The sequence below is a fragment of the Micromesistius poutassou genome (assembly GCF_964030765.1).
Source record: "Micromesistius poutassou genome assembly, chromosome: 13".
Classification (NCBI taxonomy): Eukaryota; Metazoa; Chordata; class Actinopteri; order Gadiformes; family Gadidae; genus Micromesistius; species Micromesistius poutassou.
Genome location: NC_140283.1, coordinates 10059518 through 10082783, shown reverse-complemented (window position 1 = coordinate 10082783; position 23266 = coordinate 10059518). Strand labels below are relative to the sequence as shown.

At 43.4% G+C, this 23266-nt stretch overlaps 2 protein-coding genes across 2 annotated transcripts in view; one reads left to right on the top strand and one right to left on the bottom strand.

Annotated features, from left to right (window-relative positions):
* Nucleotides 1-1948: 1948 nt before the first annotated feature.
* parp12a (poly (ADP-ribose) polymerase family, member 12a) lies at nt 1949-7523 on the top strand. The gene is made up of 11 exons (XM_084477591.1): nt 1949-2298; nt 2657-2792; nt 2896-3151; nt 3294-3452; nt 3666-3934; nt 4549-4672; nt 4913-5009; nt 5599-5689; nt 5794-5924; nt 6293-6444; nt 6561-7523. The coding sequence occupies exons 1-11, from the start codon at nt 1997-1999 to the stop codon at nt 6815-6817; spliced, it is 1974 nt and encodes a 657-aa protein (XP_084333717.1). The 5' UTR covers nt 1949-1996; the 3' UTR covers nt 6818-7523.
* A 133-nt stretch (nt 7524-7656) lies between these two features.
* tbxas1 (thromboxane A synthase 1 (platelet)) overlaps nt 7657-23266 on the bottom strand; it is a 53651-nt gene continuing 38041 nt past the window's right edge. Inside the window, exons 11-14 of the mRNA XM_084477592.1 lie at nt 9046-9134; nt 8646-8783; nt 8295-8457; nt 7657-7875 (exon numbers count right to left, since the gene is read on the bottom strand). Of these exons, the coding sequence (XP_084333718.1) occupies nt 7783-7875; nt 8295-8457; nt 8646-8783; nt 9046-9134 (483 nt within the window). The 3' untranslated portion in view covers nt 7657-7782. The remainder of the gene's footprint in view (nt 7876-8294; nt 8458-8645; nt 8784-9045; nt 9135-23266) is intronic.

Below are 23266 nucleotides of genomic sequence, written 5' to 3'. Positions count from 1 at the left end.
AGATGCACGAATGCCATGAAAGTACCGCGTAGGTAGGCTACCTGTAGCCTCTCGCGAAGGGAAGAAGATAGTTCTACTGCGCAGCTATGTGCATTCTAGAGGGGCATTCTACTCTGATCGGGGCTTGTTCTGGCTGGCTTTAGTCTGTGGTTGTGCGAGCAGTAGATACGGTGCGCAACTACATGTCTTTTGGTCAACATTTTAGTTTTTTCATTTTTTCCTTTATTCCAATTTCGGATCTTTCAGTCACAATGAAAACCGGGGACATTTCCGGGGACAGCAGTGGCCGGGGACAGGTCACTGAAAACGGGGACTGTCCCCGGAAGCCGGGGACGTCTGGTCACCCTAATCCAGTGTTTCTCAACCTTTTTTGAGCAAACGCCCCCCTTACCTTACCCTGATCCTCTGATTATTGTTAATTCTGTTTTTTTTTTGTTTTTTTTTAATTGCGACACCCGTGGGTAGGCCATTACCAACTCCACTCCAACTCGTGCTACATTGCTTGAATAAAAAAACTTCTGTGCCGTTTTGGTTTCTTCTGGACAAGAAAATGTGTAGTATTCAGAGTTTTGTTGAGAGGTTTTATTATTGAGCTATTGAAGTTTAATACGTGACAGTGCTTGTGTACATTTTTTATTGGTTATTTAACTGTTAACCCGCGAATTTGGGTTCAATAAAAAGTGTACGAAAGACGCCGTTTCTCAATTCGCGTTCTCGTGTGTTCTCGTGTACTTGCGTTCTCGATAAACGTCATCAGTGGTAGCCCAAGCACTGTTCCAATTCCAAGTACGCGAGTACGCGAGTACTGTCGTAAAACCCGGAAGTGTTCTCGATGCGTTCTCGATGAGGCCGTTCTACCGAGGATGCATCGGAGGTGACTCGTGTGGACTTGGGACCGTTAAATATCCCAGAATGCATCATCGAGTCCGCTGCTGTTCCAATTGCAGGTGCGTACTCGCGTTCTCGGAAGTCCGTACTTGAAAGTCCGGACTTGCCAAGTACGTACTTCCAAGTCCGCGAGAACGTAGTCCGCGTACTTGGTATTGAGAAACGGCTTTCTTTACGTGACGTTGCCTAGCAACGCTCATGCGCATGTGCAGCCTTTAAATCCGCTTCGTTCTGAGTTGGCGAGTAGCACGTTTAAGTTTGCGGCCAAATAGTAAGTAAAGTAGTTTGTTACTATACAAGTTAAGCGCCTGTAACATCAGTGTTAAATGCGTATGTGCCGGTTGGTGTGCGTACCTTATGAAAGAAAGTGTTTATCGGTTCGCAGACGTAATGAGCGACGGTGCAGTGGTCTACACGTAATACGCACGTTCTATTGTTTACAATTGGCATGCTAAGCGGAGTTAGCTTTATTCACGTCTTGTGTTGCCTTACTATGTAATATGAGATGAGATTCATGTTGCTTAGTGTAATGCCCCATCCACCATCATGACGGTACTGAGCAAAGTAAAAAGTAAATGAGACGATAGAAGGGTTTAGAAACCCATATGAAGATAGGCTTTTTATTTCAATTATCCTATTTTTGCACCGAAAATATTTGAAAACCATGAAAGTTTAAAAAAAGTAAAAAATAATGACCACTACACAAGTTGTGACACCCCCGTGTTCGTTCCCAGCGCCCCCCTAGGTTCTACGAACGCCCCCCAGGGGGCGCTGCCGCCCCCGTTGAGAAACCCTGCCCTAATCTATCATAAACCCGTATATGTTGTTGTCCATTATGTGGAGAAGAAACCATTCATAACTGTTGTTAGCTTGAAACATGTAATCAGAAATAGCATAGACTAAAATAATTTACATCAGTGTTTATTAATATTCACTGTTAGTTGTTCAAATAAATTAAGTGTAAGATCGAAAAACAACTTAGGCTATTCCTATTATACACACAGACAAACAAAAAGCGGGTTAAGTTTCGGTTTCGTTTCCCTGAAATGAAAACCGGATAAGACCTTCGTTGAAACGAGCTGGGTGTCACACTCTGCTATAAGAGATCATGGCAGGGACGGTTTCTAAAATTATTTATGACAACCTGTGCGAAAACCAAGGATGTTTGGAGTTCAGGCAATTTAAAGAAGTACTTCGAAATCGTCGTCTTACAGTTGACCACTCGGTCCTTCTCAAAATTGTATCTGAAAATGGGAAATTTGCGGTTCCATTGGCCAAGGAAATAAAACCAGGAACTCTGGTAGTGGCGAGAACACCGCTGAGGGTCTGCCAGAAGGCGCAGGGAGAGTGTCTGCAGTGCAAACACTTGCAGTTGTGCAGGTATTTTATATGCGGCAACTGCAGATTCGGGTAAGTACATCTTCTAAACCTCAATATGGAGATCAGACCGATAGGCCTATCATTGCATGGATTTAAAGGTTTTACAAACTTAAAATACAGGCTTATTGGTTAAACATTATGTAATGTTGGATGCTGTGACAAATGTAGGAAATCAGATGACTGTAGGCCTATTTATGCCATCTGACAACAAAGCATCCAAATATAGGCCTACGCAGTAGATGATGTTCTAGCGAGTAGGAAGTACAGCTCACCTGAAGGCGAATTGCAACCATACAGCATGCAGTCTGTAGATACACATGACTAGATGTTTTTTTTTACTAAGTAAACTTGACATTGACATTATTCGTCTATAATTGATTTCCTTCAGAGCAAAATGCAAACATTCTCACGACCTGGCTTCTCAACACAATTTAACCCGTTTGATGGAAGCCGGCCTACAAAATCTGACTGGAAAAGAGCTCTTCCCATTATTACTGCAAAACGATGCCTACTTGCTTCCTGAGGTCAGATCATAAGATTATCACGATAGTTAAAACACATTCCTAGCAATGACTGAGATGAGATGAGTTGAAGTTGTCTAATACCTTCACTGTTCCCTGCTTACAGATATGTTCACATTACAACTTTGGCAAAGGTCAGCATGGTAACTGCAAGTTCCCAAATTCTTGCATCCACCTCCATGTCTGTCAGCACTTTCTCCAAGGTGACTGCAAGTTTGGAGAAAAGTGTAAGAGGGAGCATTCCATCAACGATCAGGTGATGAAGATCCTGAAAGGCAGAGGTCTCAGCGATGACAATATAAGTAAACTGTGCAAAATCTACCGCTGCAAATCAATCATCAAGCAGCAACCGCCTGATCCAGGTAAATTATCACAAATACAAACAGTATATTTTGAACACCTAGAAATTGTTATCTGCTCACCGCCCTATGGCATATTGACAGTAATGGGTTAATGTCAAATAAGTAATTTGAGTGTGTGTGTGTGTGTGTGTGTGTGTGATAGAGCACCTAGGAGCACACCCAGAGGTGACTGACAGTCTGCCAATCAGAAGCCTCGAAATAAAGTCCACCACCAGTGACACTTCTGCTGCCCCCTCAACCAGTGAGGCCGACCGTAATGAAATCTGTCTCTACTTTCTACGCCAACATTGCAGCTTCAAAGGTGAGATTGCAGTGTGCATAGGACAGAGGGACAGCATGCAGCACATTCTACCATGAAGTTGCCATGAGTTCAAATTGTGGGAAATATATAGAAATATTAGTGCCTTGTGTATTTCCTAATGTACATATACCTAATCAATATCACAAAGAAATAGCTGTTGCATCCTTAACAACAGTCCAAATAAGCTGATGTTGAGTTTTTATGTCTTTACAGACAAGTGTGTACGGGTGCACTACCAGCTACCTTATAGGTGGCAGGTCCAGGACAGCGTTTCTCTCAGCTGGATTGATATGTCTAATATGGAGAGCATCGAGAAGGCCTACTGTGACCCTAAAAATACAGTCAAAAATCTTGGGGGAACCGTACGTCGTTTATCCACAGTCAGCTCTGTCTCCAAGCCCAACTACTTCATCCTCACCACTGATTGGCTGTGGTACTGGGAAGACGATGATGGGAACTGGGTGGAGTATGGACAGGACAAGGTATCATTCCATAACCTAGAACCACTTAGCCTGGTTCAATTCAATTCAATTGTATTTGTAAAGCCCTTAGTCACAGGTACAATCTCAAAGGGCTTAACAGGCAATATATGTATGACACCCCCTAGCCCCAGCCCCCAGAGGGCAAGGAAAAACTCTTCATTAGAAAGGAAGAAGTTGAAAAGGAACACAGAGTGGGGTATCCCTCCTTCCAGTGATGGTTAGGAGTGCAACAGGTGCCATAAATGACATGCATACAAGCAAAATTTTTTAAAATCTGTTAGTTTATTAAAGTAAATCTAAATATTGTCTATGGTAAGTCCTTCACCATTTGTGGTCAGTCTTTTAAAATGGGTTTAACTAGAATAAGTTTCTACACCACCACACCACAAAATATGTGGTCTTTGTGGCAGAGCATCTGCAGAACTTTATAACATTGCAAAATGTACATTCTGACGAAGATTATAGTTTAATTTGCACTCTGAATGTGTTTTGTCTATAAATCCTGTGTGACTGATTTGACTACAATGCCCACTTAAGCATAACATCTTAACTCAAACCCTTAGAGTAAAGATAGATATAATTAAATGTGCATCCTGGCTGTGTTTTGTCTTTAGGTGGGTGAGGATGGTGGAAGTACTGCTTCTGTCAATTCTGGCACTCTGGAGCGTGTCTACCTATCAGAAACAGAGGTGGAATGTTTCAGTGCAGGCAGACACAATTACACTATGAACTTCAAAGGTGCTTCTTCATTGTCATAAAGGAGTAATACAGCCAAAAACACTTTGACATCGTTATTAAACATCTCTTGATGATGTACAACACACCAGAGGTCATATTTAACTGTTTTGTACCACATTTCTGCAATTATCCTTTGGTGAGAAATCAGTGATTTAGTAGAGTGATTTTTATCAGTGATTTAGTAGAATTCAGTGATTTTCAGCCTTGTAAATCCAGAATGTACTTCATGTACATTTTCAGAGATGCAACAGCAGAACCTGAATTATGGAACCCAGAGAGAGGTCCGCAGACGGCCTCGCTTTGTGTCCACACAGGAGGTGCAGGACAAATTGAGAGGGTAATCTCTGTTTATTCTGCATTGAGACTTTTTCACAAGTGAAAGAACCGTTGTATCAACTCTTAAATGACTGGTCTGGATGACCAAACATTGTAACCGTCTCTCTTGGCTTCACTTAAATATCTGTTGCCAATATTTTGCTGAAATTACTTGAATTGTAAATACTGTATCAGTGTAATCATACTGTATCACTGCATCAGTGCCCCTTTGTCTTTTGGAATGAATGTACATTGGTTGGTAGAAGTTTGTAGACAAAATAACAGGGAATTTCAATTCAAGTACAGAATGTCTTATCAAATGACCACAGTGAAACATATTGCTATTGTTTAACTTTGCTGCAGGCCCGTTCATACAGGAGGCTGTTAGGCGGTATTGGCACAACAAGGTGATTTTAATCAATTATAATAGTAGCGGATGTTTTAGTGAAGCCAGGAGAGACATTTAGGAGGGTTTTATCCTCCAAACCGGTAATTGCCTTTAAGATTGAAATGTATTTCAGTGGTTGTATACCAAACGAGAACACTACTGTGGGATGTGTTGTATGTGACAAAGGGGAATGTGATTGATCGTTTTATGTCTCCCATTGCAGCGTCTCAGCACCAAGTGCCGCATCCTCTTCCCTAGTTGATCCGGTACCGGCCCACTGGGAGAAGACTGCTCTACCTAACTTTGGATATAAGGTTTCTGTCTGCACAGTGCCCGTTTTGGCTCCCATTGCCCTTGCTTGTGCTATACCTTATAATAGGTGTTGTGTATGTACTGACTGTCACCATATATCTTCCAGGTCATCTCACTGACCAGCTCCTCCACGGAGTACAAGGAGGTCCAGAGCTGGTTCAAGCGCACCATGAAGACCAGCTTGATCAACAAAATCGGGCGCATACAAAACCCGTCGCTTTGGAAGGTCTTTCAATGGTAAAGCTACACATTGCACAGACACCAAAAAAGGCCAATGTAAGATTGAATCTGATTTAATTCATGCAATTTTGTCAAAGATGACCCCAAAGGAATACCAAACTAACTTAAAAGTGATGGCTTACAAAGTAGTGCTTTGGATTGATCCTGGGCCATATCTCGGCTTAAATGCACAAAGTAAAATAAAAAGTACCATAATGCCATGAAAGTCATTGAGAAATGCATATGAGCCATGGTAAACATAACCACGTAGTACTAATTAAATACTGTGTAATAATAACATACTACTGTATGATATTACCTGCTCCAAAAAGCAATTCATCCATTGATCCGAATATGTTTTGACTTGGCTCTTCTTTGGTATCCAGGCAAAAGACACTGATGAAGGAGAAAAATGGAGGGAAGCCTGTGGACGAGCGCCACCTGTTCCATGGCACAGAGGAGTCTCTGCTGGATCCCATCTGTGACCAGAACTTTGACTGGAGGATGTGTGGAGTCCACGGCACCGCATACGGCAAAGGTACAGTATACGTCTGTTTGCATCATCTCTCCGACACCATCTCATTCAACACATCACCACATCAGAGCAATGCAGCGCCATCATAGGTCCAGCGGGGATCTATCCTATGCCCACAGGGAGCTACTTTGCCAGAGACGCCTCCTACTCAGACAAGTACTCCAGAGCCCACCAGGGCCTGAGGAGGGTGATGTTCGTGGCCCACGTCCTGGTGGGGGAGTTCACTACGGGCAGCAGCAGCTACGCCCGCCCCCCCAGCAAAAGCACTGGCAAGAGCCTCTACGACAGCTGCGTGGACCGCACCAGGGATCCCAGCATCTTCGTGGTCTTTGAGAAGCACCAGATTTACCCAGAGTACATCATTGATTATGCCTGAAGCCCGGCCTCTGCCTACTATGCCACATACATGCCTACCCTTTGGTATGGGTCAATTTGTTAGATGTTAAGAGGTTCCTTGTATCCTTTAGCTGCCATGTTGATCTTGTCGTTGAAATACTGAGTTTCTCATGATGGGATGCATTTAATGGATAGAGTATATGGATGTCATTATACCTATTGTGTTTTTTTCTTATATTCACATGTATGGGTTTATCCGGGCCGGTGTTTAAATCACGTTTGTTTCACCACAGTTCTGCTAAGGTAATTTGGGAGCAATTGAAAAACAACCGTGTTATGCTAAGTGAGGAGCAACTGATTATTTAGCAATAATAACCATGTCATATCATGCATTGTGGGTCATCTTCGGCTTAGCAAGTTTACAACTCAATATCTTATCTCAGGTGTAAAAGGGGACAAAAAATAGCAATTACAAGTTTTTCTTTATTATTAGTTTTAACAATTCCATTATTCAAATCAGTTCAAGTATATGAATGCATATAAAAACAATGCACAACTTGCATAATCTTAAAACTCACTTGATTTGAAAAAGTCACATCACTGTAATCCAGCGTGATCCCAATGGCTGCAGCTCACCTTGTGCATAATGCCTCTCCACTGCTTGCTCCTAAAGGACTCAGACCTGGATCCACTGGGAGCTGATTGGGATAAAAGTGTCCAACTAATAAATAAATAGTAACATTATGTGTGTTGTGATTTACTTTATGGACCATTGCCCTTTAACACTTTGGAATTGAGAATATGAAAATGATATTCTAGCAGCACTAAGGTGTGCACAGTGAGATCATTGATGTAGAGCTCCTATCACTCAAAATGAAATCAACACAAGGGACCTTATCAAAAGAGCACTTCCCTTTAAATTACAGGGAAGTCACTCGATCAAACCCATTGAATAATTGATTGCTGCAGTCTTGGATGATATATAGTATATTTTTGAATATTTTCTCAGCTTCGGTTCTCAGCTTCTCTTTTAGTGATCTTAAGAAATATGCCATTCTTAGGTCCGAGAGTGACATCAGACTTCAACTCAAGAGGGACCTGTATCAAGAAAAAGCACACACAACACACACTCATATCTGAAAACTGCAAATGAAAAGTAGCAAATGTACCCAATATGTGACCCAACAACCAATATCACATACTTACAGATACTACATACAGATTTTAGTCTGCAAGCAATGAAGAACAGCACTGACTATAGTTTGCTTCAACCCCAGTCTACCTCACTTTAACTGTTTTATGGGATCACTGCTCTTCTTATGAACCAGGGCGTGGGAGGAAGACTATACAGGTGTAGATAACACAAATGTGCCCTGGTACACAAAAGCAGCAGACCCATAGTGTTTGTTATGAGCCGCACCTGTGCAAAATCAGATCCTTTGCACAGATAGCTGATGATGATGATGATGACTTGGATTCTACCCCTCAAACAAACATAAGCCCATATCTCACGCTACCTTGGTCTCAGGGCAGGCCACCAGGTTGAACCTGCGCAGCACGTTCACCAGGGCCATCTTGACCTCCAGCTGGGCCAGCCGTATGCCCACGCAGCTCCTGGGCCCCGCGCCGAAGGGCAGGTACACAAAGGGGTGCCGGTTGGCTCTGGCCTCCGCCGTGAACCTGTGGGGGTCCGCACGTTTCATTGATCCTTAAATCGTTTTTGTATGAGATATTTCCACGATATCCCATATAGCCTTTGTTACCAAACCAGTAGGAAAAAACATTAGTGAATGCAATGGATTTTGCTAAACTGAAACAAATATATCCCACAAGAAAGTGTAAAAATAGGGGAGGGTTGGGTGGCTTACCGCTCTGGGATGAACCTGTGTGGCTCTGGCCAGTACTCTGGATCATAATGTAGGAAGCCTATGGAGAACTCCACGGAGGCTCCTTTAGGTAAGGGCTGGCCGCTTATCTCACAGTCCTCGTCCACAGTGCGGCCATACCTAGGAAAACAAGCCAGAAGATGTTGCCCTGAATCACTCTGAAGTATCGTTTACGTGCACCTTAATTATATTGCAAGAATCCACTAGAATTCCCTAGCCTTTGGGAACGTCCATTTTGGTGATTGATTCAGTAAGGGTTGTATTGCAGTTCATTTTGGATATCCGAGTGTGCTATGTGTGCCTGGTGCATGCTTTCAGCTGAACAATATGGAGGGGACCAGTTGCTTTGCTTTGCATTGTGCTGGGCAGGTGGACGCTGTACCTGAAGCCTGGAGGGTAGAGGCGCAGGGCTTCACAGAACACCGTGTCTAAATACTTGAGCTCCTGGACATTGGTGTATTCCAGGGAGTCCTGCATGAGAAGGCATTAAAACAAAAACACGATGATTTGGTACACCCATGAAAGATAATTCCGGACAGAAATGAGGCAGAATATTCTGGTGGTATTCAGGTGAAGCGATGAGAAAAGCTTTGTGTCAGCCAAATGTTTGAAGTCAGAAATTCTAATAATAGTATGAAAGCTCTGTCCCTGTCCAATGCTTATTATTGTTATTATTACTTATTTGTAAGGAAAGTATTGGTGGAAGAAGTTTGCATGGGTTCCTGCCTGTATATATAATAGCATGGCCAAGAAACCTCAACTATACTCAAATAAACTAACTGCTACTAGCTATACTGCTGGAGTGTGCTAGCTGTTTCCATAGAGGTCGGACGCTTTGGCTTTACTCTCTGCTCTTCTTTCTATCTTCTTTCTATATTTCTATTTCTTCCTCTACATTTTCTGCTATCCCCTTTACCATTTATTGCAAATTGAAACTATTCCTCCCAGTCGATTATTTTGGGACCAAGAAAGTTATTTATATCAATGAAAACAACATTATGGCTCTTTGGTTATTAGAATAAACTAAATGCACTGCCACAAACTTGCAGAGGATCGCTGTACTCAGAACAGAGTTATTTGATAGTTGAGAGGAACTGTGAACTTCCAAGATTCACTTTTCCACTCAATTTAAACCCGGCCAGATCGACAGCTGACAAAATTGGTTTCCCCAAACTTAGAAGAAATGGACCAGAACAATCAAAGCCATCGGCAGCGACTGAGACCTCGACCCACTGATCTGGTTGCCAAGCCTAGAGCTTGGGTGCTCTAGGCTTGGCAACCAAGCCTAGAGCACCCACGTGGAGAAAAAGGGAACCAAGTCTGTTCGATGGACCTCCACCGTGGTTGCCTGGAGGGTCAGATTATTAATAAACACAGACCACGACTCGTGCTGACTCTGCAGCACCTAGAGAACAGGTATGCACTGCCATCACAATTATTGAATTCAACTGTCAACCAGTGAAGCAGAAAGGCATATGAACCAACCCAAAAGGCCGCTGACACAGGGAGAAAAGCGGATGCCAGAAAAGTTGTGATAGCAGATCGGACCTGTTGCCCTAATTGTCAGAGACTCAATAGTCAGAAATAGAAATGGTAAGACAAGTAAACCATATTTCTTTCCTGGAGCTATGGTCTGGGACATAAACAATTAAATCCCATAATAAATACCTGATCACCAAAAGATAAACAAAATAATCTTCCATGTGGGAAGCAATGACATCAGACTGGAGCTGAAAATCTTGAAGGGATTGAAGGATTTTGTAGAATTCAATTGTTTCGCTAAGTTTGAAGTTCAGTTTTATTTCAGTTGGCAAACAGTCATACAGTTGAAAGAGGAATCAATACGTTTAGCAGGCCACGTTGACTGAATACCTAATTCTCCTAAATGTGTAGCCTCACAGGGATCAATGAAGTTTATCCTTAATCTATTCTGGGGACACAGACGTCCGTTTCGGGTAGATGGCTCTCTTCCAAACAGGTCGGCTAAGAAACTGGTTGGATAACATTCTCTTTGGCCTTCAACATCCTTCCGCCTTGGATCTGAGGCAGTGCACTTGGACAAACATTTCTCTCTGCAGTCTCTGACCCTGGAGGAAGATGTCTTGAGGACTCTTGATAAGCCTGCAGATAACCGACTTCCACCGCTGTCATCTGACCACTCCGCCCTCCCCCACATGCACCAGCGCCTCTGGATCAGCCCATGGATAACAAGCCTCCTTTACCTCACATTCCCCCTCCCCTACACCTCTTCCTCTCTCTCTCCTCCCCCTAGCACTGCCCTGGCTGGACGGCCCACGGCCCCACCATGGCTCCCCTCTCTCCCTAGCACTCCCTTGATGGCCCACAGCCCATAGTTAACTTGGCAAATCTGACGACTGTTCCTCGTCATGTCAAACAATGTTCAAGACTACAAAATGTCTTAAGCACACTAAAGTTGGCATCGCTAAACGTCAGAACTTTACTTCATCATAACAGAATAAACTTGATTTGATGTTTCAAAGTTTCAAAGATGTTTCAAAGGAGGAGGGACCACCAAGGACATCGGCCTCGTGTTTTACTCTTAACCCTTTACAGGCAACCAAAAGGCAGGTTGCCTGCCATCAATTTGACCTTGGTCAAGGCTCTTGTGGAAAGTTTCAGCTTGAAAATCTAAAATATTATTGATGCAACTGCACCCACAAAGGTTAAAACAATCTCTGGTAAGACAAATGTTTCATGGACAAATCAGTAATCAGTAAAACAAAAATAAAAAACAATGTCGGAAAGCTGAACACAGTTGGAGAAAGTAAAACTCCTACAAATACAATGATGTACAAAGACTTTTTAGATACCATTTGGAATTGGAAAAAGCAAGTCAAGCCATTTTCCAACATCCTCAACAAAAAGACAAATAACGCACCATTAACATCCATTAACCGCTGTTGACAGGCTGACTAAACCTCCAGTGTCAGTAGCTCCAGAACTCCTTTCCCCTAACTTATTTCGCCTCCTCTTTTACCAACCAGATCCAGAAAATCAAACACCTCAGTCCTAAACTATATTAATTATATTAATTATATTAAGTGATCACTTCTACATGCAATGTCTTGCATGACTCAGTTGAACCCAATTGACTACAAAGACTCTTAAGGAGGTCATACAGCGTTCGGAATCAGCTCTGTGTTGCCTTCATGCGCTGCCAACAAGCTGCTTTGAACTATTTTTTAACTGCATCAGATCACTACAGACACTCGACTGTTCCCTCCTATCAGGTGGATTCCCACAGGCCTGGAAAACCGCCATTATTGGAAAGAATGATCTTTGTGCATCAGCCATGAGTAATTACTGGCCTTTATCCAACATAATGTTCTGAAGAAGAACTTCAACATCACATCACTAAGCGGCTCTTATCAAGTTAATATATGAATGAATGAATGAGATCTACCACAAAACTCAATATTGGAAAAAAAAAAAAAACTCTTCTGGTTTCATTAGATATCAGAGCTGCATTTGATAAAGTGGATCATGACATATTGTTTGACAGGCTAGAATTCTTGGAAGGGCTATCTGGTACAGAAATAAAATGGTTCAAGTCTTTCATCAAATCATTTTGTTTCAATTGGTAACTGCATTTCAAACTGAGCTTACAAAAATTACAAGGATTAATTATTTTAGCTGCTTTATATGCATGAAGGTTGCATTGAGCAAATCAATGCCTGGATGTTTCACATCTACCTCTATCAAAATAAATTACTTTTTTAGTAAGCGCTCATACTAAATCTTTATCATTATTAAAGACCAAGACTGGAATCTTGGTGGTGTAGTTATGGATTCAGATATAAACTTGAATAACCAGGTAAATACCATCGGCCTATCACCTTAAAAACATAGCAGGAATTAAAGGGATGATGTCCAAGACCTGGAAAAAGGTATCCATGCTTACATTTTCAGAAGGCTTGCCTGCTTTAATGCTGTTTTCAAAGGTCTCTCTACAAAAGCCATCAAACAGCCCCAACTCATCCAGAATGCTGATGCTAGAGTTTTTACTAAGGCTTAAAGCACACCACAATACTGCAGTGCAAAGATCACTGCAATGGCTTCCTGATTGCCAGAGACATAAAGCACTAAAAGGGTCTGGACCAAAATACATCTCTGATCTGCCTGTTTTATGAGCCAACTAGAGCTTACTCTGCAACATACATTTATGCTGAATTTTATATCAAAATGTTATTTCTTCAATTTTATATTCCTTCTTTTTTGTTTGTTGTATTTTAATGATTGCCCTTTTAAAGTCATAACATGGGATTTCTTACTTTGTAGAGCACTATGAATGGCCTCGTGTTTGAACGGTGCTAAACTTGCCTTGCTTAGCCTGTAGGGGGCAACCCAACACCATGAATCTCCATATATTCTAGCCATTAGCCTAAAGTCCGATTTTTGAGACTACATTGAGACTAAAGTGAGGGAAATACTATAGCCTAGACAGCTACAATGAAATGCTTAGGTCTACTACCTAAAAATATCATGAAATGTAATTTAAATAATCATTTTCATTTGAGGTATCCCATAGAGCCATATAATATTGAGTGAGGTTTACACTCAGCATCCCGATCTCCAAATTGACAGGAGAGGCCGAAATGCTTTGTGTGCAGAGAATGAAACTGTGGGTTCAGGGTCAGGAACAGCCAGGAGGTCAACAGACACTGGGAGAAGAATGTCGGAGGATGTCCACAGCTAATTAACCTATTTTCATGACATCTTCTGCCTGGTCTGGTCCTGGAGGGGACTGAGGACCCCTTAATGAGCACAAAGAGCGAAGCTGCCGCTCCAGTGTCATGTGACCTAGTCCAAATAAGCAGCACTGTAGTCCGACACCTGCAGTTCTAGGTGTGGCCACCAGAGGGCTCTCAAGACCCCTGGGTGAAGCACGAGGGAGACTACCAACCAACCCTTCACTGAACCGCGGCCACTATCACCAGGTAGGGCCTGTCGTAGTTTCAGCCTCTTGCATTAATTTGCACCACCTCACCATGTGACTCATCCTGACCTGGGATACATAGAGCAGGTTAAGCCAGGTGGCGTCTGATGGAACTCAATACCCGGTTCTCATTGGCTGTCTGCATTTTATCTCACAGAAATTAAGACTTGGATTACGTTATATTTTATGTTATTCAGTCCCCCGGTATAGTTTTATTCAGTTGTTTCGCCTCAGGTCTGCTATTTTTTCCACAGGTCAGTACTGTTCCTTTGATTGGTCGAGCCTGCTTGTCAATCAAAACCTCTTCCAGACAAGTAGGTGCATCTTGACACAGTTCAGCAGCGCTGTGTCAGACTTTCCACATCTAAAGGCTTGCTCTGCAAGACGAGGACTGTAAAAAGTCATTTCTGATACCAGATAAAAACAGGATTTTTATAGGTCCCGTAGAATACGTAGAATACCGAACATTTAACGAATGTCACCAAACATATGTTTAACTAAAGTGACATTGTTTGATTTTGGCATTGACCGGTAAACGTAATGGATCGGATTAATGTATCGCAATCAAACGCAGGTAAGGGAAGGGAAGCTCTCTGCCAGGCAGATTCCCTGCAGAGGGATGACCTTGACAAAAACAAGCGCCCTAAAGTTTCAAATGTTCATGTTGTTCTCAGAGAGCCTTGGTATAAAGAGCTGCCGGTGAGGGAGGCAACGTCAGAACCAGCTCAAATGAGACATCTTTAGCAGTAGTAGTAGCAGTGGAAGCACTCCCAGCTGGGTTCAATTCTGAGGCCTTTTGAACTTCAGCCTTCCGAACCTCCACTCATCTGACTCCTACAGTATAACAACTGAATAATCATTCATGTTGGAGGAACTGGGGCTCACTCTCCCTTCTGGGTCTCTGCTGTCTTGGTTCATATTTACTTGACTTGTTTATTATTTCGCCTGCCATTCAGGTCAGTGCCTGGCCTGCCCTAGTGGCCACAGCCTCCAGTCAGCCTGCATTATTCACATTCCAGCATCCTCTCATGCACACACACACACACACACACACACACACACACACACACACACACACACACACACACACACACACACACACACACACACACACACACACACACACACACACACACACACACACACACGATTGATCTCCTTATCTCTCTGCCTTGGATCACCCCCAAGTTGTCATGGAAACCATTACTTTTGGTTATATACACACCGGTATGTAAATATACTGTGCATATATATACATATTCTTTGTATGTTAGGCAAGAATGGTATCTGGGGAAACTTCCCACACAGATGCAATGAGTGTCAGTTTGAATAAACAGCGACAAACGACAGCAGGGAATTGAGGTGGAGGCGGTGGTGGTGGTGGTGGTGGTGGTGGTGGTTGTGGTGAGGGGGATTCTCAATCCAATCATAGATAAGCCACACTGGAGAGTATCAACCAATGAGAAACCCGTGCGCTAATGCTTTTTGACTAAACCTGTATTGGACAAGAGGCCAATTAAGATGATTATGGTGAGAGGACGTAGCCCTCTTGTATTGAAGTAAGGGGAGACCCTTACTCCCCTTACCCCGGAGAGGAGGGGGGTGGGTCATGGGTGGAGCTGGGGATAAAGGGAGGGTGAGGAAGGAGGCAGAATGTAGGTCAGAGTTACTGTGGGCCTGTGGCTCCGGGTCAGCAGCCCGTACACAGCCTTTAGAGCCAACATCCTGCCGGCGAGTGAGGCATGAACCTCACATGCAAAACAATGAAGCTAATGATTTGAATGAGAGAAACCTAGGGGCACCTGTCTGGCTTACAAATTGAGGCTTCTTTGCCTATCGGGCCATATGGCCCCTTGGGTTGATCAAAACCAAGCTGAGACCAGGTTTAGGGGACATGCTATAAAAGGTGCACAAATTCTGTAGGATTTGTAAAAATGAGAATTGATGCACACAAAGTGAGAATATGCACACACACACAAAATCGTTCACACTATTTTAAGGTTTAATACTAAGTATACATCCAAGATCTCACACACACACACACACACACACACACACACACACACACACAGCAACGTTTGTGTGTGACTCCCCACTGCTCTAACAGAGGCCGTTCCCCCCGATGTGTCAGCAGTGTTGGGATAGAAGATGGCTCCCTGTTCATCCCTCCAGGAAAGCCTGGGATGTCACGCTGAACACGGGTCATCCCACTGTAGAGCAGGATTACCATTTCAATGACAGTGTTAGCAGGGGGGCCCCTGATGGCTGATGTTTGTCCAGGAGCCCCCCCCCCTTCCCCTCAATGTCCTTAGAATAATGTTTACTCATATTTGTAATAACTATCTTTAGATTCAGACAGCAATAAACAAATCAAATGCTCAGACAAAAAGTTGCAATCTATTGCTGTTGCTGGCCGGTAATAAGCCTGTCTAATTATTAAATTCGGACCGAATGAAATGATTGGATGTCTTACGTGCCCATCTACCTACCTTATTGTGTGTGAACTCTGCCCTCATCGCGCAAGACCGAAGTGCTCCTCAAGGCTTTTACAGACCTATTGCTAAAGCTAGCATGCTGGTCACGTCTTTTGGGGGAGGACTGAAGGAAGCGGAGGGATTTTTTCAGTTGGATACTTTCAAAATCGAGCTAACTCTGGGTGGTTCCTACAAATTGCATACCCTACCTTTAAGTACAGGATCAGAGAGAGGAAAAGAGTAATGGCTATACACAGAATCAAACCAACTGTATATCCTTTTGTTATAAGTGAAACCTAATGAATTAGAGTGGTACGCTTGTGAAAGTCTAACATTATAAAAAGCCATGGTGATATACAGTAGGCAAGGTTTAGGGATACGAGACATAAATACAACAGCGAGCTGAAGAACGGCTGAGTAACCGTCACGTCAATATATTACGCCGGCAAAGACCTATCGGAACCTACAGATAGACAAACTGACACTTCCACACGGACAGATCGAGAGAGAGAGAGAGAGAGAGAGAGAGAGAGAGAGAGATAGAGAGGGCAGAACGCATTAACAGACCGACACGGAGAGAGACACGGAGAGCCGAGCGACGAGGAAGACGGACGGGCCGGAGCCACGGAGTTTATAAGCTGTTCATATATTTAATTGAGATCAGCGCATGTTCCATTTGATGCATTGCATTTAAATGGCTAATCCCTGCCGGAGATAAGGGCTGAGGTGACGGCCAGAGTTCATACCGGAGGACGGCCACGCTAGCCAACCACCTGCTCCATCTCACAGACCGAGTTTATGCGTTTTGTGGGCCTATCAAGGTCATGTTCAAATTCAGGTTTATTTATAAAAAGCGCCGTCATAAATAAACCAGATATGTACCAAAGCACTACACAGATTATTTGACAGTAAAAGTGCCCAAACAGACAAAACACTTGCAGTCAAGAATAGGGACGCAATAAAAGACGGGAGATCAAGTGCATACTCTAATACGAAAAGCAACACATTAAGTGAAGTCTATTTGAAAAAAATGCCAACTGACTTGATATCAGATTTTAAATCAGATATCAGATTGTTGGTACAGCAACAGATGAAAATGAATCGTCTCTGGCGATTCACAGGTGTGTGACCATGGGAAGGATAGTAGGCCTTGTTCTGAGGACATCAGGGGTCTGGTAGAGTGTTAAGGGGAGATGATGCTAGTAGGCCTTGTTGTGAGGACATCAGGGGTCTAGTAGCGTGTTAAGGGGAGAGGGGGTCCAATATATAGGCAGGAGCAGGAATAGTACCATGCTGGGCTTTAAAGGTAAGGAGTAGGATTTTTAACTGGATTCCGTAGGAGACATGGAGCTGATATAATGTGCTGCAACGATTAGAGTGATTTGGTCTCTCTTTTTAGTTCTGGTTAATAGCCTGCCTCTGTGTTTTGAACAAGATGTCGCCTGGAGATGGATGTCTGAGAGATACCAAAGCAAAGTGAATTACAGCAGTGGAGTCTGGATGAACAAATGGCATGGATGATTATTTTAAGGTTCGGAGGATATAGGAAGTGTCTGATTTCTGCAATGGCCCTGAGTTGAAAGAAGCTGGATTTCCCTGCTAAATGAATAAGCTTATCAAACTTGAGCTTGATCAAAAATGACGTGGAATAAATATGGGATCTTGAAAGATGGTGGAGGCCCCATGTCTGTGAGACTAGCAGATGGCTGGGGGCCGGCTGGGGGTATGTTTTAATTTTAGCTGAAGGAAATGTTGTGCCAGACAGGATTTTATTCCTGCCACGCAGTTTAGCAACTGACTTACCTCTGCATTAGTACAGGACTTTAACAGGAGGTAGATTTGCGAGTCGCCCACATGGTAATGAAACAAGCTATAGTGGTGCTGGATAATCTGCCCTAGTGGTAGCATGTATCATGAGAAAAGAGTGGGTCCCAGGGAAGAGCCTTGGGGGACTTCTGACGCTATGCTGGCATGACTGGCCGATGAGCTGCCTATGGACACTGAGAAACACCTATTGCCGATGCTGGAGCAGAACCTATCCAGGGCCGACCCAGAATTGCCCACCTCGTCTCTCACACAGCCAATCAAAACGTTGATCAAAACGATACTTTTTCCACCATCTGCATCCTGGAGTAAATAATAGCTGCTGCAACACACAGTAGATGCTAGGAAACGGCATGCAGCTCCATGCAGTCCTACAAAGCCTACCACAACACTGTGCACAGCACTCAGTACATACGTTTGGATGTGTGGGGGGTGTAATGGGTAAGGTGGGGAGTGCTCTTGGGACCCAACTGTGCCCTTGGATTCACATCCAAGAGATTTTACAAATCAGTTTGCACAGATTTACACATTTACACAACATTTCTCTTTCTGCAACGTAAAGCCCAGAGGGACACGTTGTAATGACTCAGGGATGAAGCATGTGGTTGAAACGGCCAGATGTGCTACTTTTATGTAACTACGACAAAGCCCCAAATCTCTTTGTGAGTACCACTCAGGAGATTGAAATATTCTTGTTAGCCTATATTTCTTAGGCCTCTACTTTTTCATGCATTCAGCAGAAGATATTTACAGTGAATCATTCTTTGTTTGTGTGTGATAATAGCGTGCAGGTAGGGGGTAAGGCTTCTTGCTCGTGGATGAATACAGCTAGACTGTGAACATTGCAAATCTGTAAATTCATAGTATTACAAATTGCATCTGCTGGAGCACTCGTTATTTAAAAAAAAGACTTCTCAAAATGAATAATGAATGATCAATGAATAATAGCTGCCACTGAAGGTCTTAAATAATAAAGCGTATCATATAAATACATACTGGCAATATCGTTTAAGGCATATTTTTAAGACACTCCACAAATCCCAACCATTTTGCTTGGAGCCTTATAAAAAGCCCTCCCTTTGCTGATGCGATAATGGATACGAGAGCCTGTGAATACTAACTTGGCCGACACTTCCCCCCCAGCTGTGGTAGAAGTCATGGGGGGTACAATATGGATATACTTCCCTCTTATTGTGAGACATTCTCAAACATCATGCATTCATAGAGGCAGAATACAGCATACCTTTTTCTGAAACACCTTACCGTGGTTTTCCTATGGTACAGTGCGTTTGCACAGTTCAATCCATTTACTTTTTAAACTTTTTTATATATACCATTTTGTTTTGCCTTACCTTTGCACTATTCAGAATTATTCTGCACTATTTAGAATTTATTTGGGGGGGTCAGAGCGTGGGTCAGAGACAAACACAATTTAGATTCCTCTATTTGTCTTATTTTGGAATTGTCACATATTTTGGAATTGTCAATAAAGCTGACTTTGATTTTGACTTTGTGCAAAGCTGCTTCTTTTGATTGCATCCTTTGGCGACCGCCATACAAGTTCCAATATTCAATATGTTCAACGTCAACTGAAGAGATGATGTGACACAATAAACAAAATCGACGAGAGGCTGATTTTGGCAGTGTAGGGATAATAGTTTATCCAAACGCTAAAGCAATCGCAAGAGCTTAACTGTCAAGACCTTTAAACGGCACAATTGTGCATGCGGCCCTGCCTCACAAGTCCTTAAAACGTTCTCACAACGCACTCTGCTATGCTGTTTGGATGTGTTCTGTGTGCCCGGGCCCATGAGGGAGGGATTACACTACACTTAGTGCCATGTTGTACAGGGGGGTACTGAGGAGAGTCCTACAGGAGGCCACAGCATCGGGGGTAGCCCTGTCTGGATAGGGGAAGCTATAGACATTATAAAACTGTAATACACCCCCCCCCACCCACACACACACACACATTACTGATGGAAATCCTTTTTCTGATATTTTGTAATTAATGATAGAGAGGCAGAAATCTCCAAATGTGTTGCAAAGTGTGTGTATGTAAGTGAGCAAGAGTGTGTTTGTATTGGTTCTTGTGAAACTATTTCATTTATTTTACTCACAGCGACTTAATTTGCTAATGTGTGAGCGTGCGTGTGCATGTGTGTGACCATGTGTCTTTACAGTCTCCCAATTTGCTTATAGGAAGGGAAAGGGCTTGTCTAGCATAATCTGCATTGCGACAGCTGTGGACATTCAGCATGCATCAGTCATCTCTGAATGACTCAACCCTTTTTCGTTTTATACGGTCATTTAAGCCTGCATGTGCATATTAACACTCTGTATCCCGGCAAGGGCCCTCACCTTTTTATTCATACATCCTTACATCTAAAGTCACACTGCCGTCTTCCCATGCCAGATATCACAGTAACTTGCCCCCTTCCAAGAGACAAGTCACATCAAGGACATGGTGGTGGAATGTGAGCAGTAAAAAGCCCATTGCATACTAATGCGGCAATAACGCATTGAGAAATTAGTAATGGCTCCTTCAATATGCAGCATTCGGTTCATATTAAGGATAAAACCAGGAAAGCGCGAGCATGAATAAGGACGAGGAGGGCCCTCAGCCCTCAGCAGCGACTGCATGTGTATCCATGTTTGTTCAATCACAGAGTCCGACGCCCCGGCCTGTAGTACGATGCCATGCGTCTGAAGCCAGGCTGATGGCATGAATAATGCAGCCCTCACTCAAGCCCGGCCAGCCCACCTCTCCTGACCCCTTGAATGGGACAGGAATACGCCCGGAATGAGAGGAGGCAAATTACTTCACTCACAAGTGTCTTAGGAGGGATGGATACTAAGCCCTGATGAGAGGCACACGTGTGTGTGTGTGTGTGTGTGTGTGTGTGTGTGTGTGTGTGTGTGACAAATCAAGGTGAAACCAAAATAAGCTAAACACCTCTTCAACACCCCTTTCCTTATTCCATGCGTTTCTTTGTGTTTTTCCTCAGCCAACCCCCAGCCAGTGGCTGGTCTAAAACCCATCGCTCCGAGTGTAATGGTACCTTTGGTTAGGTTCTGGGGTCAATGGGTTTCAGTACTGGAAAAGTCACTTTTAATTGCTCCAACCGTCCACACTATCTACTGTGTTTTTTATACTTCCTCTACACCCAGTCTGGGCTGATCTCTACTCTCGGCACCCTATAAGACGACAGGCTCACGAGCGGCCGGTGTTGTAGATGCCTAATCACCCATCTTCTCTGTTACAAGACAGCAGTGGCCGGACCCCCAGGAGAGTGATGGAACGGGGCGAACCGGAGAGCCCGCTTCAGCGACAGGTTGCTTTTGATTGCATTGAATCGACGGTGAGCCTCAGGCTGCCGGAAGAAGAGCCATCCGAAGTGTGTGTCTGTCTCCCTTCGAATAGGTAACCAAAGTGTTCATCCAGACTGAAAGAACAGCTAAATTCACCTTGAAATTAATTGAGGACATTGCTTCCCCCCATACGGATTGTTATGACTCAGGGATGAATTTTGTGGTTGAACTGCCTGATTCTGTGACAAAGACCCATCTCCTATGACAAAGACCCATCTCTCTGTGATAAACCACTCATGAAATTGAAATAAACTAGTTCTTGAATTTTTCATTCATTCAGCAGAAGCATCTTACAGTGGATCATTTGTATTTTTTGAGATGCATGATATTAACCGGCATGTAGGGGTTAGGCGGCTTGCTCGTGGATGCATACCTGTAGACTGTGAACATTGCAAATCTGTAGAATCATGTAGAGTTCTCTGTAGAGAACACTCTTCTCACAATGAATAATGAATGATCCATGAATAAAAGCTGCCAGAGAACGTCTTTAATAATAAAGCATATCATATAAATACACACGGGCGATATCGTATATAGAATATTTTTTAAGACACTCTACAAATCACAAACCCTTTTGCTTGGAACCATATGAAAAGCCATCACGCGTCACTTGATGTGACTATGGTTATTAGATATACTACCTTGGCCGACACTTTACGCCAGCATTGGGATTAGTCATACCAAGCAATGTCAGTGTAACATTTCCAGTACATAAACATACACTTACATACAGACTGATAACATAATCTTGTCTGATAATAGGTAATCTCAGATCCAGTCCTACAATTTTATAGCATAACTTCTGAGGGGAGATGGCACGGAGCCTAGGTCGGAAACCGAAAACTGAAGGGGCGGAGTAATACCTTGTTTCATTTACATTTACATTTAGGGCATTTAGCAGATGCTTTTATCCAGCACGACCTACAACCGTTCATACATGCATTCCCACACCGACGGCGGTGTCAACCACGCAGGGCGACAGCCAGCTGGTTTGGAGCAGTCAGGGTTAGGGGTCGTGCTCAGGGACACCTCGACACTCAGCAAGGAGGAGCCGGGGATCGAACTAGCAACCCTTCCGGTTACAAATCCACCAGCTCCACCGCCTGAGCTAAGCCAACCCCCAAAGAAACTTTTTGTTAGAGATTTTCTACTGAAGAGAGACTGAAGAAGCAGCTTTCAGAAGGGGATTTGTATCAGTGTATTTCTACAGTGGCCAGTCTGCATAGTTTTTGATTTGAAACCAATACAGCCACTTTTTAACCTGTTTACTAGTGATGGTTGAGTAAGTTTGTGTTCGCTGTAAGCAGCCAATCAGGCACTCGCAGATCCCCGCTTCCGGCAACATGATTGGTAGAAAACAAATGTGAAGGCAAAGAAAAAGAAACGCCCCATTCACCCAGACACGAGCTCTTCTGCCATCAGGCTTTAGATTAGTATTCTAAAGTCTAATTTGTGAGACAGGATAACAGGTGATTAAGAAGCCACCACTCACCAAGGCTTCATCAAGTCTCCCCCCCCTCCCTCCCTCCCTCCACCTCTATATCTCTCCATCATCCTCTCTGGACCCCAGCCTATGCAACGCGTTCTTCTCCATCCACACCAATTAATAGGCCAGCAGGAGAGAGCGGGAGAAACTCGTCCAAATGTCACATCTGTCGTCAGCTTCCATCTCATACATTTCACTTTATTGCATTAACCATTAGTTACCCTCCACCTTGTTAAGAAGATAAATAAATGAGCGAGATTGAGAGTGAGAGCGCGAGAGCAAGTGACAGAGAGAGAGTGATTGCAAGAGAGAGCAAGAGAGAGAGTGACAGCGAGAGAGGGAGAGAGAGAGTAGGAGAGAGAGAGAGCGAGAGAGAGAGATAAATGAGATTCTAGAATCAGAGAAAAGGGAGGAATTGTCAAGCAAGAGAGGACACCTGAGCAGAGAGCGAGATGGGGGGGGTGAGAGATCATGTGACCCGACCTGTGAG